This window comes from Pseudoliparis swirei, chromosome 2, assembly GCF_029220125.1.
Source record: "Pseudoliparis swirei isolate HS2019 ecotype Mariana Trench chromosome 2, NWPU_hadal_v1, whole genome shotgun sequence".
NCBI lineage: Eukaryota > Metazoa > Chordata > Actinopteri > Perciformes > Liparidae > Pseudoliparis > Pseudoliparis swirei.
The window spans coordinates 8,315,096-8,330,453 of record NC_079389.1 but is presented as its reverse complement, the minus strand read 5'-3'; the positions used below and the strand labels follow the sequence as shown (position 1 = coordinate 8,330,453).

The 15,358-nt window shown below is 43.9% G+C and overlaps 1 protein-coding gene across 1 annotated transcript; it reads left to right on the top strand.

Moving 5' to 3' along the window:
* Positions 1-1,720: 1,720 nt before the first annotated feature.
* Positions 1,721-13,556, top strand: aff3 (AF4/FMR2 family, member 3). The gene is made up of 17 exons (XM_056438281.1): positions 1,721-1,762; positions 2,295-2,328; positions 2,440-2,497; positions 3,878-3,929; positions 4,694-4,728; positions 4,902-5,079; positions 7,087-9,081; positions 9,198-9,325; positions 9,437-9,593; positions 9,705-9,808; positions 9,926-9,989; positions 11,193-11,329; positions 11,490-11,561; positions 11,683-11,776; positions 11,911-11,960; positions 12,068-12,273; positions 12,408-13,556. The coding sequence occupies exons 3-17, from the start codon at positions 2,463-2,465 to the stop codon at positions 12,527-12,529; spliced, it is 3,429 nt and encodes a 1,142-aa protein (XP_056294256.1). The 5' UTR covers positions 1,721-1,762; positions 2,295-2,328; positions 2,440-2,462; the 3' UTR covers positions 12,530-13,556.
* Positions 13,557-15,358: the final 1,802 nt, after the last annotated feature.

Sequence of the window (15,358 nt, the reverse complement as noted above, 5' to 3'; positions counted from 1 at the left end):
CTGTTGTACTTCTTATTTGATATGTCCAAACACATCGCCATAGACGGTGACACTGACTGAGACATGGCAGACATGTCTTGTTGGTGAATATCTACTCAGGTGTGGGAATGTTGTTGGGTGTGAAGAAAAGAGAGCGAGACCGATGCTGAGATGGTGATGGCCAAAAAAACCCGTATCATGTTGTTGTAATTCCAGCTATAGGTCCGATATCATCCACTTGTGCAGGGTGGTTAGATTAAGCATTCATATATTAGCTCAACTAACCTGTACAATGTGTTCAATAGTTGAATATGGTTACAGACAAATATATTGTTTAAATGTATAATTAATGAATGCATTGTTTATTTTATTGATGATTCATTAATCTTTTAGTGTGTACAATTTCAATAACAACACAAATATATATATATAAACACACATGTACTTGACACATTACAAGCTCACCGCATTACTTTACATGGCACAACTCTTTTCTTCTTGCACTGGACATATCCTTGTATATATATTGTGTACAAAATAAAAACATATATATATATATATATAGGTAGACAGTTATAATTATATATATATATTGTGTTTATAAATAAATAAATAAATAAAATAAAAAATATATATAATACATATATATGTTATATATGTATGTATATATATATACACACACACACACATGTTCATATATATACATATATGTATATATAGTAAAGAAAGCAAATATCACAAGTTAACTCAGTATGAACTGATGTCTTGAAATATTCTATTTGCTAAGAAATTAAGAAAAACAATCGCATTTAAGAAATTGTAACCAAACACATATTTATCTTTTATAAATGAGGAAAATTAGTAATCCTGAAATTAGTCTTTGAATGATGTTCTGTTAAAAGACCACCTGGTATTTTCATCCCTATCGGTACCCCGTACACATAACCCCCCTTTGGACCCCTCGGTGGCCTCTAAAAGGACTCAACGGGGCCGGTTCAGATACTGCATCAGTGTCTCCGGCTCCTGGTGGATTCAGAATATTTCCACCTCTATTGGGCATTCTTCAGTTGGCTATTGTACCCCACGACTCTTCTGGGATTTTCACTGGGCTGATTACTTGTTGTGCCACCTCATATCGGTCCATGTTCTCAGAGCCACGTTTCATGCAGCAGGTGTTGTGGTTCGCTGATTTTGCACTTTTAAGATCGCTGCCTTTAAAAAGCTAAAGAAACTACACAGACTATACGCAGGCCGGTGCTCTTGGAATGTTAAATCATGTAAAAAAGATTATAAAATTCAAGCAGATACTTGAAATACCTGAAAATAGATACAGCTAGAGATCAATATACAAAAATAGACTATGTCTTGACACAGCTGCAAAGTGCTCACCCTCACACCAACACTACACACTGAGATCAACCCTTATTTATATCTTGGCACACTCCCCTTGGTGGGGAGGAACCGTGCTGAGGACGAGTCAGCTGTAAAATGAGGCTCTCTGACCTGTGTGTGTGTGTGTGTGTGTGTACATCTAGAAAAGAAGAGATAAGTTGCTCCGCAAGGAAAGAAAATTAAAAAACGTTTGAATGACAGATTTATGATGTCTGGAGTTTCTGCATGTGAAGAATGTAAATCACAGTGGCGTCTCACTAATTCACCTTTGATACCCGCCCCCCCACCCACCCCGACCCCCACCCCCACCCTTTCTGTTGCACAGGACATGACCCAGCAAGCCTTCGCGGGTGACCAGGCCCAACAAATCCTTTACAGCTCTCAGTTATGTGTGAGTATTTTTGTTATATGTGTGTTGTTTATCTTTGATAATTAAAAGGGAATTCCACAGATGTTGCATTATAAAGTCTGTGTTCAGAGAACTGTATGGAGCCTTTTGTGGCTCCATAGGGGAATCTGATAAACTGCCTCAAATGATGTCACTTGAGTCAGTTTATCAGACTCGGTTTGGTCTGAAGACGTCATGTATGAAAATTGAATACAAATCTGGAGGTTTGGAGTTCCAAAAAAGTGAACTTACCAGACCTCTGGAGACTGCTCCAAGACTTTATTACCAGTATAACACAAACGCACCTCAGAAGCAAACTGTCAATCGAGTTGTAGGCGCCAGATTTTGAAGAAGAATGTGTGGAGTAAAGAGGACGATATCTCTGGATGAGCTGCATGAATATTGATCTTTTTTTCTCCTAACTGTCCATCGTGAGTCTCATAATATTTGACGGCTGTTCAAAAGCTAAACCGTTGAGTCCTCTTTTAGACGTACGGAATTATTCTCACGGTCTTTTGTTCTCTTTCTTTCCAAGGAAGCAAAACTACCGGCTGCACTACAAAGGCAAAGTAAGAGTTCACCGACTGTTTGCTTGTCCGGAGTGTGCAAGACTTTACAGTCGGGTAATATATGGCGTGTCACCTGGTTTTAAATATGTTTTCTTTCTCTTCCTCTTTGAGGTCGGGGGCATGTTCAGCTGCGAATGACCAGTCACCCTCGCGTGGCACCTCACAAATCGTAAGTGTGTAATGAGGAAATCTGATCCGCTGGAGATCATCAAACAGACACAATATAATATATCACAGCACATAAGTTATGTCTTCTTATCAACAGCTGTTGTGAAAATTAGGTAGAAATCGTCAACATTATCGTTTGCGCAGCTACGGACAAAAGCATTAACTAGAGTGAAGGGAAATAGACACATATAATCAGTCAACACAGCGTTCCAGTCCACATAACAAAGGTCAGGTCAAAGGTCAGCTAGCATTCCTGAACGCTCCCATTTTAGATCGATGTGCTCCTGGTTGTTTTCTCTTTACATCCTCTTTTTACTGTGAAACACATGTTCAGCGCTAGAAGACAACTGACACTTCCTCCGTGTGCCAAGCGAGTCGGAAACTACGGTGGCTGACAGAGCCGGTGTTTGGTTTGTCCGTTCAGGGCTACCGTAGGAGCATGACGAGGAGCCGCTACGCATTGCGATATAACAGGCTCATTCTCAGCTAACAGAAATGCAACTATTCTTATTTTTAGGTAATTATACGTGAAAACTACATAACATCGCTGCCGATAGAAAGACCCCTCTGAATGCTACACACTGGCCCTGAAGCAAAAACATTTACTGAAACTAAAAAGGCAAAATTGAAACATAAAACTAAATTCAACTGAAGAAAAAGAAGCTGCAGCTTCAAAGCTCGCTGCCAACCCCTCTCTGCCTCAATGAATGGCATCTCACTCTGTCAGCCTCACCTGACTGGGACCTGCCCCATCCCCAGGTGAGCCGAACAGAGCAGGCATCCAGATCCTGAACCACAATACAAGGTTTCTACGTTGCTGCTGCCACCCCAATTCATCCATGGCCTCTCATTATATTCCAATGAGCTCTCCAATCATACTGCAGAACTATAGCGTCCCGATCTCCGTGCCCAGCCCCTCCCTGCTCACTGGACACAATTAGGCAAACCTCTTTACATTCTCCTTGAAGGCAACCTTTTCACAATGACGAGCACGTGTATTGTTATTGTGTGTTTGATGTTGATGACAAAAAACTGTGGATGTACCGATTTGATACGATGGATTTGTATCAACCTTCCTTTAATGAACTCTGTCTGCCAGCTGCCGCGATGTGACCGATCCACATCAGAAGCAGTTTCCTTCATCAATTTTCGTTATACAATTTCACAACAGTTCCAGGTGTTGTGTTATTGTGCATGACAACAGTGATTTTGTATTGATTTTAAATTTGTAAAAAAGAGAGCACTGTGTCAGATCAATAATCGGTATTGGCGCAGTGGAGGTGGGCTAAGAATCGATGCCAAAGGCTGAATCAGTGCATCTCTGTTGAAAACCAGAGCGATTAAATGTACATTGCCTCACTGAGTGTGTTTTTCTTTGCAGCATGCTAGCTGATGACTTGAAGCTGAGCAGTGATGATGATGAAACTCAAAGGGTAGGTGACTCTGAATAGGATACCATTTCTATATTACCTTTCTTTGTTGTGAATGGTTAATACTAATAATAATAATAATAATAACAATAACATTAGTATTCTTTTTAAGTAAGCTTCAAAAGAAAAGTTATTCTTTTATTAATAATTAATTATAATAATAATAATACAACATGTATTAATAATAATAATAGCATTAGTATTATTTTTAAGGAAGATACAAAATAAAAGTAGATTTTTATAAATATGAATCTGAATTGGCTGTTCATGTGTATGAATTATTCCAATTAGGTAACAGGAGAACGTTTAAAAAATGAAAAAAACACATTTAGATAAACTACATACAGCTGTGTGGCAGTTTTTTTCTCCAATTTATTTGGATGAAAATGTTTTTGAAAATATTTAGAAGAAGAACCTAATATGTGACTGACGTAATGTTGCGTTACTGGAAGACGCATGTTTCTTAAGATAGCAGTGTCTTCTAATAACATGTGGGATGGGCCAAATGTTTTGCATGACCAAGACAACCGTGATTCGTGACTGTAACTAATTAATCAAGCCAGTAGTTTGACCGAAGCTGTTTTTCAGGTAGTGCTTCATAGTGCACACCCACACACAGTTTAGCTCAACTGCCAATCATTTAAGAAGTGTTTCTGTACTTGCTACTACTAAGTAAGATAAGACTTGAAGACACTTTGAGTGCACGCTGTTCACTACGCTGCTGCTTTGTAAGTTTCTTTATTTTGTTTTGCTTTGTGTCCCTGAAGGCAACTCATGGATCAGCTTCCTGGGATGGACAAAGGTATTTGATTACAAATAGCCTGTGGCAATATTGTGCGTTTGTCTGTACATTTAAGTGGAATTGTGTGATTAACAACAGTACATGTCTGCCTCTATCTGTGTGTGTGTGTGTGTGTGTGTGTGCGCGTACGCTGACCCCCGCTCTGATGTTTGTGTGTGTGTGTTGACTGACAGCCTGTCAGCACAGCGAGCGCACACACATGGCAGGCGAGTGAGACATTCCAGCTCGGACTCTTCGGGCTCAAACTCCACCGCCGAGTCGCGCAGCAGTCTTTACTCCCGGAGCCCGAGCCGGAGCCCAGACGTTCACCCTGACCCGGCATCGCCGGCCAACGCGTGCAACAGCAAGGAGGTACCGATGCCGAGCTATACAGCCTCCTCTGCCCGCTCTCTGCTGCTCTCAATCTTCTCCGACCGTGCCTACCTTCGCCAGTACGTCTCTTCCTCTGGTTGTGTGCCCTCGGGGGGAATTCTCGACAGGGAGTGGTGGCCTCGAGGCAGTTGACGGCAGGTATGGAGAGGGACGGAGGAATGAAGAATGACTGTTAGTCGGAGAGGAGGAGGAGGAGGGGGAGGAGGAGGGGTAGAGCTAGCTTTGGGAATTAGTGCCTGGGTGTCATGTCAACAGCCCCGGTCTTAAAGAAGAAAGCCCTCGGGAGGTGGAAGTCATCAAGACTCGATCTCATGTTGACATCTAGAGTTACCTCTGCTTCCCAAACAACAGTGCATACTCACGTAAAGGATGTGGGCTACTCGCATATCATTTTCTTAGATAAGTACCGGTATTGTATGGCTGACTTAGCGCTGGTCGGTATGATGCACTTTTGGAGTCATTGTGGGGGTTGAGACATGTGCTACGTGGGGACTGGAGGGGAAACCTGCTCCTCTTTTATGAATGGAAAGCCCTGTAGAACATAGTGGACTCCATTACTGAACATGCACTACATTGGGCCCCTATAGGGAGGGAGGGAGCGGAGTGTTTGGGGCGGGGGGGGTGCACACCATGTGTTTTTCATTTACGTGGACTGTTTAAATGTCTCCCAAGGAAGAGATGGGGGTTGGAGTTATGGAGGCAGCGAATCCAGAGTTCCAGGTAGTGAGAGAGAAAGAGGGAGGGCCAGTAAAGAAGGAGGGAGAGCAGTCGAGAGACGGTACAAGAGATGCAGTGTCTTCTTTGGAAAGAGGGCGAAAGATGTGGGGAGGGTAGGGTAGGGTAGGGGGGGTCACTGTTTGACTTGAGGAGCAGAGGTTTAATTTAGTTCCTGGTCAAAGACGAGAGAGAAACGGGGGACGTAAGCGAGAGAAAGAAGTTTGCTCTCCAGCCGTGAGTGTCGTCTTCTTTGGGGGGTTTTTTCTGTGTTTTTTAAAAACTAGAAACTCCTGTGTTTTCTTGTGTTTGTCTCATTTTTGTTTGCCAAGGCAGTTGTTAAGTAAACATTAGGTGATTCATTTGGAATAATTGGATGGGGGTTGAGCTACTGTAAGCACATATGTGGACTGTGAGACCATGTCGACAGCGGGCTATTGAAAAGAGGGTAAAATGTCAGTTGGAATTTTTGTGAACCCACACTTTTTAGACATGAGTCATAATCCAGAGTTGTGTTTTTTTGCAGTTTGAATTGTTTCAACAGCAGCAGTGTCAGCGATATGTTACATGCATTTTGGTACTTTTACTTTGGTATCTGCTGCCATCTTGTTACCTCTAAACTAACATATTTAAAGACATGTGTGCAGTGGTGAAATGAAACAAAGTGCATATAATCATGTCCTGTACATAAGTACAATTTTTATATACTTGTACTTTACTTGAGTATTTCCCTTTTCTGCTACTTCACTACTTTTATATTTATATTTAGGAGCTTAAGTTACTCTTCATATTGGGATGTTTCTACTTGATCACCATTTAAATGATGACACATACTGTATGTTCAGTAAATAATAAAAATAATTTGAATTTATATAGCGCTTTTCTAGACACTCAATGACGCTTTACATAAGCCATGGAAAAGAGAACAAAACTAAATAGAAAGACAAGGAGCAAAGAAAACAAACAAACTATATATACAGTGTGTGTGTATATATATATATATAAATATATAATATATAAAACATCCTTCTTATCAAATTACTTTCAAATATTTTTCTTTCAAATATGAAAATAGAGTCATACCCATACTAGGAACCAAATATAGTCAGAATTGTGTTGATAAAATCTGGGCTGTTTTGAAATGAGACTGAACTCCGCACCTGTCTCCAAGACATAGAAGGTGTGCACTAAGCCTCACTATTAGCAAAGATTACTTTGAATTTCATGTCGTTTATTATTCATATTTGTTTCTCTCTCCTGTGTTTTCTTAAGACTGATCACCCCTCTGTGGCCCAGTGGCAGTTGGATCAATGTCTAAAGAAGTCCCAGAGAAAATCTTCCAGCAGTGACCAGGTGCCCTCCCAGAGCATTCCAGGACGTCCTCCCTCTCCCCATACCCAAAGAGCCCCATCTCCGGCCAGGTCCTGGGACAGCAATCGGGAATACAGCCCTAGCCAGAGCCCTATTCCCAGCCCACAATTCGATTTCAGCCACCAGACCTGCCACCTACCTAGCCCTGGTTATAGCTTCTGCCCTAGCCCCAGCCCATTCCCCAGCACATGCCCAAGTCCCAGCCCAAGTCCTGGGCCCAGCCCGATACCCAGTCCGGTTCCAAGTGTTTGTCCCAGTCCGTGTGGGAGCCCGAGAGCCAGCCGTAGTCCAAGCCCTATACCGAGAGACCCTCCAAGAAGCCCCAATCCAGGCCCACTTACTCTTTCTAGGGTTCGGCACTGCCCTGAGGTTCAGAGAACACAACCTAGCCTAACGATCAATCCCCACAGGACAATAAATAGGTCATGGATCACCCCATTGCCTAACACCGAATCCAAGAGCAAGCCCACCAACGGCACTCATCTTCAGCCACCTCACCAGCACAGGCCCAAGACTCGACCCACACAGGACCGAGACCAAAGCAAAACCAAGACTTCTACGCTTTTAAACTCTAACCAGAGTCACAGCCATAAATCTAGACCCACGTCTAACTTTCATCCGAGTTCTAAACAGCTCTCTGAGGCTCTCAAACACACTTCACATTTTGAGCAAATCCAGAGTAGCAGATCCAACCACAGCTCCAACCACAAGCCCAGGCCTACATTTCAATCTAGCTCACAACTTAGCCCAAAAACATCAAGGCACTTAGGTCCGACTTGTCGTGAAACCCACTCTGGTCATAGTCTTCAATCCCAATCTACCCCTAAAGTTGCACCTAATCACAATACTGGGTTGAGCTCCAGATCAAACAATAGCCTTAAACCTAGGGCCAAGTCTTCGGAGGCTACAGCCCCAACTCCGGTGCATGTTAATCAGACTATAACAACAACACGGAAGAAACCCCAGTCCAAGGGACCGGAGGGAGACCTCAGAGGAGATCATCTGACCCGAGCTGAGGAAAGGGAAAACAAGAGAAAAGAGGACAGATCTCGGACTAAACAACGAGGGACACAGGAGAGAAAGGAAGACAGGAGGCTGGCGGAGGAGCAGCTACATAGACATCCCTGGATCCATAGTTCGACAGAAAACGAGGACGAGGAGGACGAGGGAGAGATAGAGAAGCAGAGCAGGAGAGAGGAAACAACAAGGGTTGGCAACCGGAGAGGCAGGGACCAGCAACTTAGACGTGAATGGCAACCCGTCCAGGTCAAACAAGGACTGCTGACCAACACTGAGCGACACCGCCTTGAAGACGACTCACACCATCAGGGGAGGACGAAAAAGGGAGGGAGAAGTGAGGAGGAGAGAGAGTTACAGAAAGATCTATCACTTCCCCCGTCACGTTCCCCAACTCCTCACAGACCACCCCCCTCGCCCTCTGGCTCCTCTCCCAATTCAGATCCAGAATCTGAATATCCGACTCCGATCGCCAAAGTCCCCGCAGACTCCACCTCTTACAAGAGACTCCCCAAGAGAGGGCCGCAAGGTCCGGGCAGGCCCGACGCCAGCAGGCCGAAGGTCGCGCACCCCAGAGGACCCGCCTCGGGTCATCCGAGTGAGGAGCAGCAGAGTGAGGCGAAGCAAAAGCTCTACACCCTGGTCCCATTCGGGCGAGGTGAACAAACCACAGCGCCTTCCCGGCGAGGGCTGAGGAACCTGGTGGTGCAGATAGACCTCTGTCTCCTCAAAAGGGTCCCGGAGAGAACGGCGAGTTCCACTGTTAAAAAACCCTCCTCCTCTTCCTCCCCTTCATCTGCCAGGGACAAGCAAAGAGAGGCCATGAAACACCTGTTTGTCCCCGAGACCATGTCGAAAGAAAGCAAAAGGAAACGCAAGGTATAGACGACGCCTGTATTTGCCTCCGTGTGTATCGGCGCGCGCTTTCATGCATGAAGACGTAAGCGTCGATCCAGGCGTGACCTTCAACACGTGTGTGTTTTGTGTGCGACCAGTTGGAGAACGGCGTGTCGCACAGAGAAAGCAAGCGGAGTATTCCTCATGCGAATGACCCCTCAGGCCACACCGAGTCCGTACCTCACACAGCCGAGCGCAACTTTGTGACGGAGACCATGCACAACGGGTAAAATAACACCGAAACACACCGACAGTCTAACGGACGCGAGTGCGATCATACTGTTTGCACAAATACAATACATGTATTGTACGTGTGTGTGTGTGTGTGTGCTTGCAGGTACTTGGAGGAGTACTTGGACAGCAAGAGGCCGCTGTCGCCCCTCTCTCCTCTGTCCGACGGCCCTCAGTCCACCAAGCCTCTCCCCAAAGGCAAGACGTCGGAGCAGCACCACGTGCACAAGAGCAGAGACAAGAATCGAGATTCTGCTTTAAAGGTCCGACAGAGAAGTACTCGTTGAGATCATCCTGACTTTATTCCTCGCAGCCCCCCTTTTGTTTTGGAGTTTATTTCACCTTTTTATTTTCTTCCCCTGCCCACCACACAGCCCAAGATGGAGGTGGAATGTGTAAAAGTGTCGAGACAGCACCAGCCACCATCCGAGTCCTGGGGCCTCGCGGGTCACAGGGGCGCCGTGCCCAACAACGAGACGTGAGCCACGCCGTTTCATGTTTGTCTGACGTGGACTGACATGTGCTGTGATGTGCTGGTCGACAACGGCATCGCGACTGCACGGCACTCATTGTTCTGTATTTCTGTGCATCTTAGTCCGCACCACGCTGAGTACTACTTACATGAAGCGAAGAGGATGAAGCACCGTGCAGATGCAATGGTGAGTCGTTGATCTTCGTCTGAATGTAACATTGAAGCAGACAGGGAAGCAAAAGTGGAAGAATAGCTGCTATTAGTGATCCAAATAACATTTAATCAAATGAAAATTAAAGAAATGCGCTGACATTTTGGGAAGTACAACTAGTAAGAAAGCACACAAACAGTTTCATGTGCGCACTTAGTTTTCAGGGAAGGTGCAAAGGACCTCACAGAGAAACATAAAGAAACTGTGTGTATGAACTATATAGTGTATTTGAATGCTGTGCCACGAGGCCTGTGTCAAATTACGTAGAATTTTTCATAGGTTAATATTGGATGAGTAAATCAGAGTATTTAGTTAGTCAATTTAGCTTTTGAGGTAGACCAGCAAATAGGATGCTGCATTGATCTAAAAAACTAAAGATACACAATATGTTTTTTTTCTTTTATCTTCTTGAGACAAGAACTCTGTTATTGTAGTTTTTTTAAATGTATTTGTATATGGTAAATGGCAGTTACTTTGGTTCAGGGCTGTGTAACCTATAGTACCCCTAAAGTCTGAAAGAGATGGGTCCGGGACGTGTTCAGCCGAGCTTCACACAAAGACTGAGCAGAGGGAAACGACTAACGACAAACTAACTAACGTCTTATCGACATTATCTGGAAAGTCACAGTGTTTCCAATAACTAAAAACAAAAATCTTTAGCCGTGATCCAACAGTGGGTTGCATCTTTAAAGACACGTTGTGACCTCACAGATCTGCTAGCTGAAACCAGGGAGAAACCAATATTAAATCTAACATTTCCACTGTGCCATCCACTAATAATAATAATAATAATAATAATACATTTTATTTGTAACACACTATTCATTCAAAAGAATCTCAGAGGGCCACAGAGCCAGTACATAGTTAAAAACAAACTAGAATAAGAAAAAAAATAGCTGACAGAGATTTGACACAAAGTCAAAATACGCCTTCCTCCACTAGTTGGTCCGGCTCGACTGAAGCTGGCAAATGAAGGTGGAGGTGTTATGAGACACCTTTGATGGAGCTGGGTTAGCTGAGGGCTTTGGTGCTAAACAGCTCCTGGATAAATCTCCAAAGAGATGAAGACATTCTCAGCTCATTCTTGCTTAGACACTTGAGGCTATTAACCTCTTCCTTTCATGTCTCTCTCTCTCCCATCCTGATTTGTGTTGGATGTCTTACCTCCATGTTATCCAGGTGGATAAGCTGGGGAAGGCTGTGAACTACGTCGAGGCCGTCCTCTCCTTCATGGAATGTGGGAAAGCGATGGAGGAAGGGCCGCTCGAGGCCAAGTCTCCTTACACCATGTACTCTGAGACAGTGGAGCTAATTAGGTGAATTGCTCATTCATGCAACCAAAAAAACCCAGATACACGCCATTTTCAATTTGAGAAACAAACATACACTCTCAGACATATCTATGTACACACACACACACACACACACACACACAAACTGAAGCTCAATTGTTTACCCCCCCCCCGTTGTCTTAAGGTACGCAATGAGGCTGAAGAGCCACTCCGGCCCTGGAGCGAGGCAGGAAGACAAACAGCTGGCGGTTCTGTGGTGCGTATGTAGTGTCTATTTCAGTTTGTTATTATTTATTTGTAATCTACCATCACATTGAAGGACCTGTATTTTGATGATTATTTGTGACACGCCTAGCGTCTCTTTGTGTTGTCCACAGTTTTCGATGCCTCGCCCTCCTCTACTGGCAAATGTTTCGTTTGAAGAAGGACCACGCATTTAAATACTCCAAAGTTCTGCTGGACTACTTTAAGGTATGTCTTTTTTTTAAAAACAGGTCCGATGTTCCCGGTGCATCGAGACATTTACGCAGAGACATTTCTGGACAGTTTTTGGGCAGGATGTAAACATCTGGGTTTTGGTGGCTAATTTAAGGGTGTCATTACAGAGTTCTCCAAAAGTGCCTTCTACACCACCCTGTTGGAGTGACTCTGGGAAGTAGGTGGATAATAATTATATTACATGATCTCTGTTTGATTCATTTTACAGCCACCAAATGCTCATTAATCCCCACCACGCTGTTGTTCGTGTGTTTTAACGACCAGGAGCACAGGAGGACCCCCCTCTTCCCTCTCACCCAATGCCAAACACCTCGGACAGGGTGCCCAGGAGGGCAGCGCCATCCCCTCTCTCATAAGCATTCCCCAACGTATCCACCAGATGGCAGCAAACCACCTGAACATTACCAACAGTGTCCTGTACAGCTACGAGTATTGGGAGGTGGCGGACAACCTCGCAAAGGAGAATAAAGGTACAGAAGCTCCTCTGGAGTGCAAAGATGTACACGAACATAAGCCACACGTGTAAAAAATGGATGTTTGTGAACACCCATCATAGTAGGGATTTTGAGATCCCCGTCTTCATTTTTTTCTCTCTTCATTACAGAGTTCTTCAACTACTTGAATACTTTGTCTGGGCCATTGACTCTTCACAGCAGCATCGCTCACGCTGTCCAATACACCCGACAGGCTCTTCAGTGGATACGCATTAGTGCCAAACTTAACTAACAAGGAGAGGATTTACAACAATCTGTCTCTGAAGAGACACAACTCTGGATCTCCATGCAGCCGAGAGGAGAGAGCACCGATACCTTCTCAGCTGGTTGGAGTTGGTTGAAATCCCGCGGAGCCTGACGATCCTCGTAGGATGTCGGGGTGCTTATTTTGTGCAAAGCCTTCTGAAGGAGCAGTCTTTGAACGCGTCACTGATGAACTATACCTGCAGCTTCTTCCTCGCCATTGGATTAAACTGCAGAGTCATGTGTGCTATAGATTCAAAGTCTGTAATCTTTTGCCAAATGTCCGGCGTTGACAGAAACAGGACTCTCGTACAATGCAGCTTTTTTCATACTTTGGAAGAATATCGTTTACCTGTTTACCTGAATGTTTCTCTCTGGGCCAAAACAGGAGAAAATGCACCCCAAAAAAAAGAAGTTAATCAAATTCCACTTTCTACCAAGTAGGAAATGTGTCTGCATCTTTTCTAATGAAGGTTTTAATTATAATGTTTTTTCATAAATATTTTATGTTTTCACTTTTACATGTTTTTACTGTGCAATATTTGATGGATTATCTGCTTTCAGAAGGAAAATAAGAACAACAACGAAAGAAATAAAATGTTGAGTGAGTCTTGTTGCGGACATTCGAGGAGCCTTTTATGAAAACAAATATGTGTGTCCCTGTTTTGAATGTCGTATTGTGAATAACGGATTGTGTGTTATTTTGAGAAAAATGAAGTTAAAGAGGACACACACTTCTTGGTTAATTCAAGCTAATAGGTCTGATTCAGGAGTTTACATTTTAAAAATCCCAGCTTCTGACAGCCTGAGTGGAAAAGAAAACAGCATCACGAGAAAGCTGATGCTCTATACTTTCATTCAATTTTTTGAATTATTTGAATTGCACAACAACCAAAAGATGTGGCATAGGAAGAAAGTGTGAAATTCTGTAGATGTACTGTTTGATACTGTGACTTCTGCGTCATTATTGCTCATTTATGAACCAGGATGCCCCAAATACACGGAAACCTGTTTTACCCTGTTTCCCTTTGTGCGTCCAGAAAACATGTCATGTAACATGTTAGTCTTAATGTTAGTCTTAATATTCTCAGAATGTTATCAGAATCAGAATCAAAGTTTTTTTTTTATTGCCAGGAATGTTTTCACAAACGAGGAAATTTTTTTGGTGGAAGGTGCAACATTTGGACATGACAAACATTTGGACATGACAAACAAACAACAATCAACAATCAACGTCGAATTACAGTCGCACTGTGCTCCAGTGATATTATAAGTCTTTTAATTTACACATGCACGTCTATGTTTTTGTGGTTGTTGTTGTTGACAGCTGATCTTCCTACATTTTGCATTTGCAACTTTGTAACTTTTAGAACGGATGATGCGTTTAAATCCATCGTATAGGTTTAATATTAGTCAACCCTTCGTTTTAGGGTTGAAGATGTAGCACTATAGACAGGTGACACTGTCCGTCAGACCTGTTGGGTCAAGCAGAGATCTCCCCGTCTCTCCACACACACTCACACAACTACCATCGATTCACTCTCCATCACTGCAACTGTACTTCCTGCATGTACCGGCCGCACCGACACAGAAGTCGCGCATGTAACTTCAGCATCCGATGTCTGGTGCCATAGCAACAGAGAACAACCAATAAGGGAGCTCCTCGGGACACCACATGCCTCGGGTCAGAGCATCCTAGTGTATTTTGATTATGTTGAAGGGGATTTGCTGCAAACGAGCCGAATGTACTTCCCCTACAATGACCTGCTGTGTTCCACACTTAAAAGGGAACTGGTATGCAAATTTAAGTAGGTAAATTATTTGTGACGTCACTATCAATTGTTCGAGTATTTACAACCTGCCATCAGCGCCTCACGTGATCAAGAAAGGATATTAGATCACGTGTCTATTTATCCATAATCAGGCACTGACTCAAAACCCGCTTTGCTCTTCCTTCCGGCTCAGTGTGCGCGTGACCTTATTTCACTTCATCCACAGAGCTGCTCGCAAACTGGGAGATGAAATAGAAGCCGTAGGAGGGAGAGAGAGATAAAAGAAGGTATACGACGCTCCTCCCAGAGTGTACAGTTAGTGTCGCCTCAATGCGAGCTCGCCTCAGCGGACCTCCGTGTGCACAAGCCTGCCCTTAAACTGCCCGGCTCGTTCAATCCGCACGTGCCTCTGCGTCACGGACGTCGGTGCTCGTGTGCCGGGCCGTCTGAGGACAACCGGGCTCAGAGCCAGACAGTACAAACACCGGGGGAAACCTCAGACTCTTTTGTTGGTAGGCCTACTGTCTGACTCAGGAAAGCGGGCGGCGTGGGCACAAAGTGAACACGGACCATCCTAATTTAAGCCACAGGGACACATTTTAAAAGGTGGACTACCGGTCAAACGGCATTCACCGCTTCTCTTATAAAACCGCTTTGAACCAAAAAGGCTATTTCCATCATGTCGAGCCAAGAGAGTTCGCAAACATATCAGAGTGGGTGGGTTAAAAACTGTATGAAGCTCAGGGCTATTTCACACAGTCAATTCGGGTGACATGCTCTCGGGTACCCGCATCGTGGCCGCGTTGCAATACAACTAAGCTGCTAACAATGCTACAAGAACACCGGAAGTTGAGCGTATTTCGTTTTTGAAAGTAAAATAGTTCTCTTGTTGACATTTTTCGTGGTTGAAACAATTTAAATATTTGAAATTAATTTTAAGTTAAACAGCTCGTTTTCCGTTATTGCGTATCAGTATGTGAGCTGTGTGCCAGTTCACTACGGATAGTCGCTGCAGACTGAATATATGTATCATGATATCGTGTGAA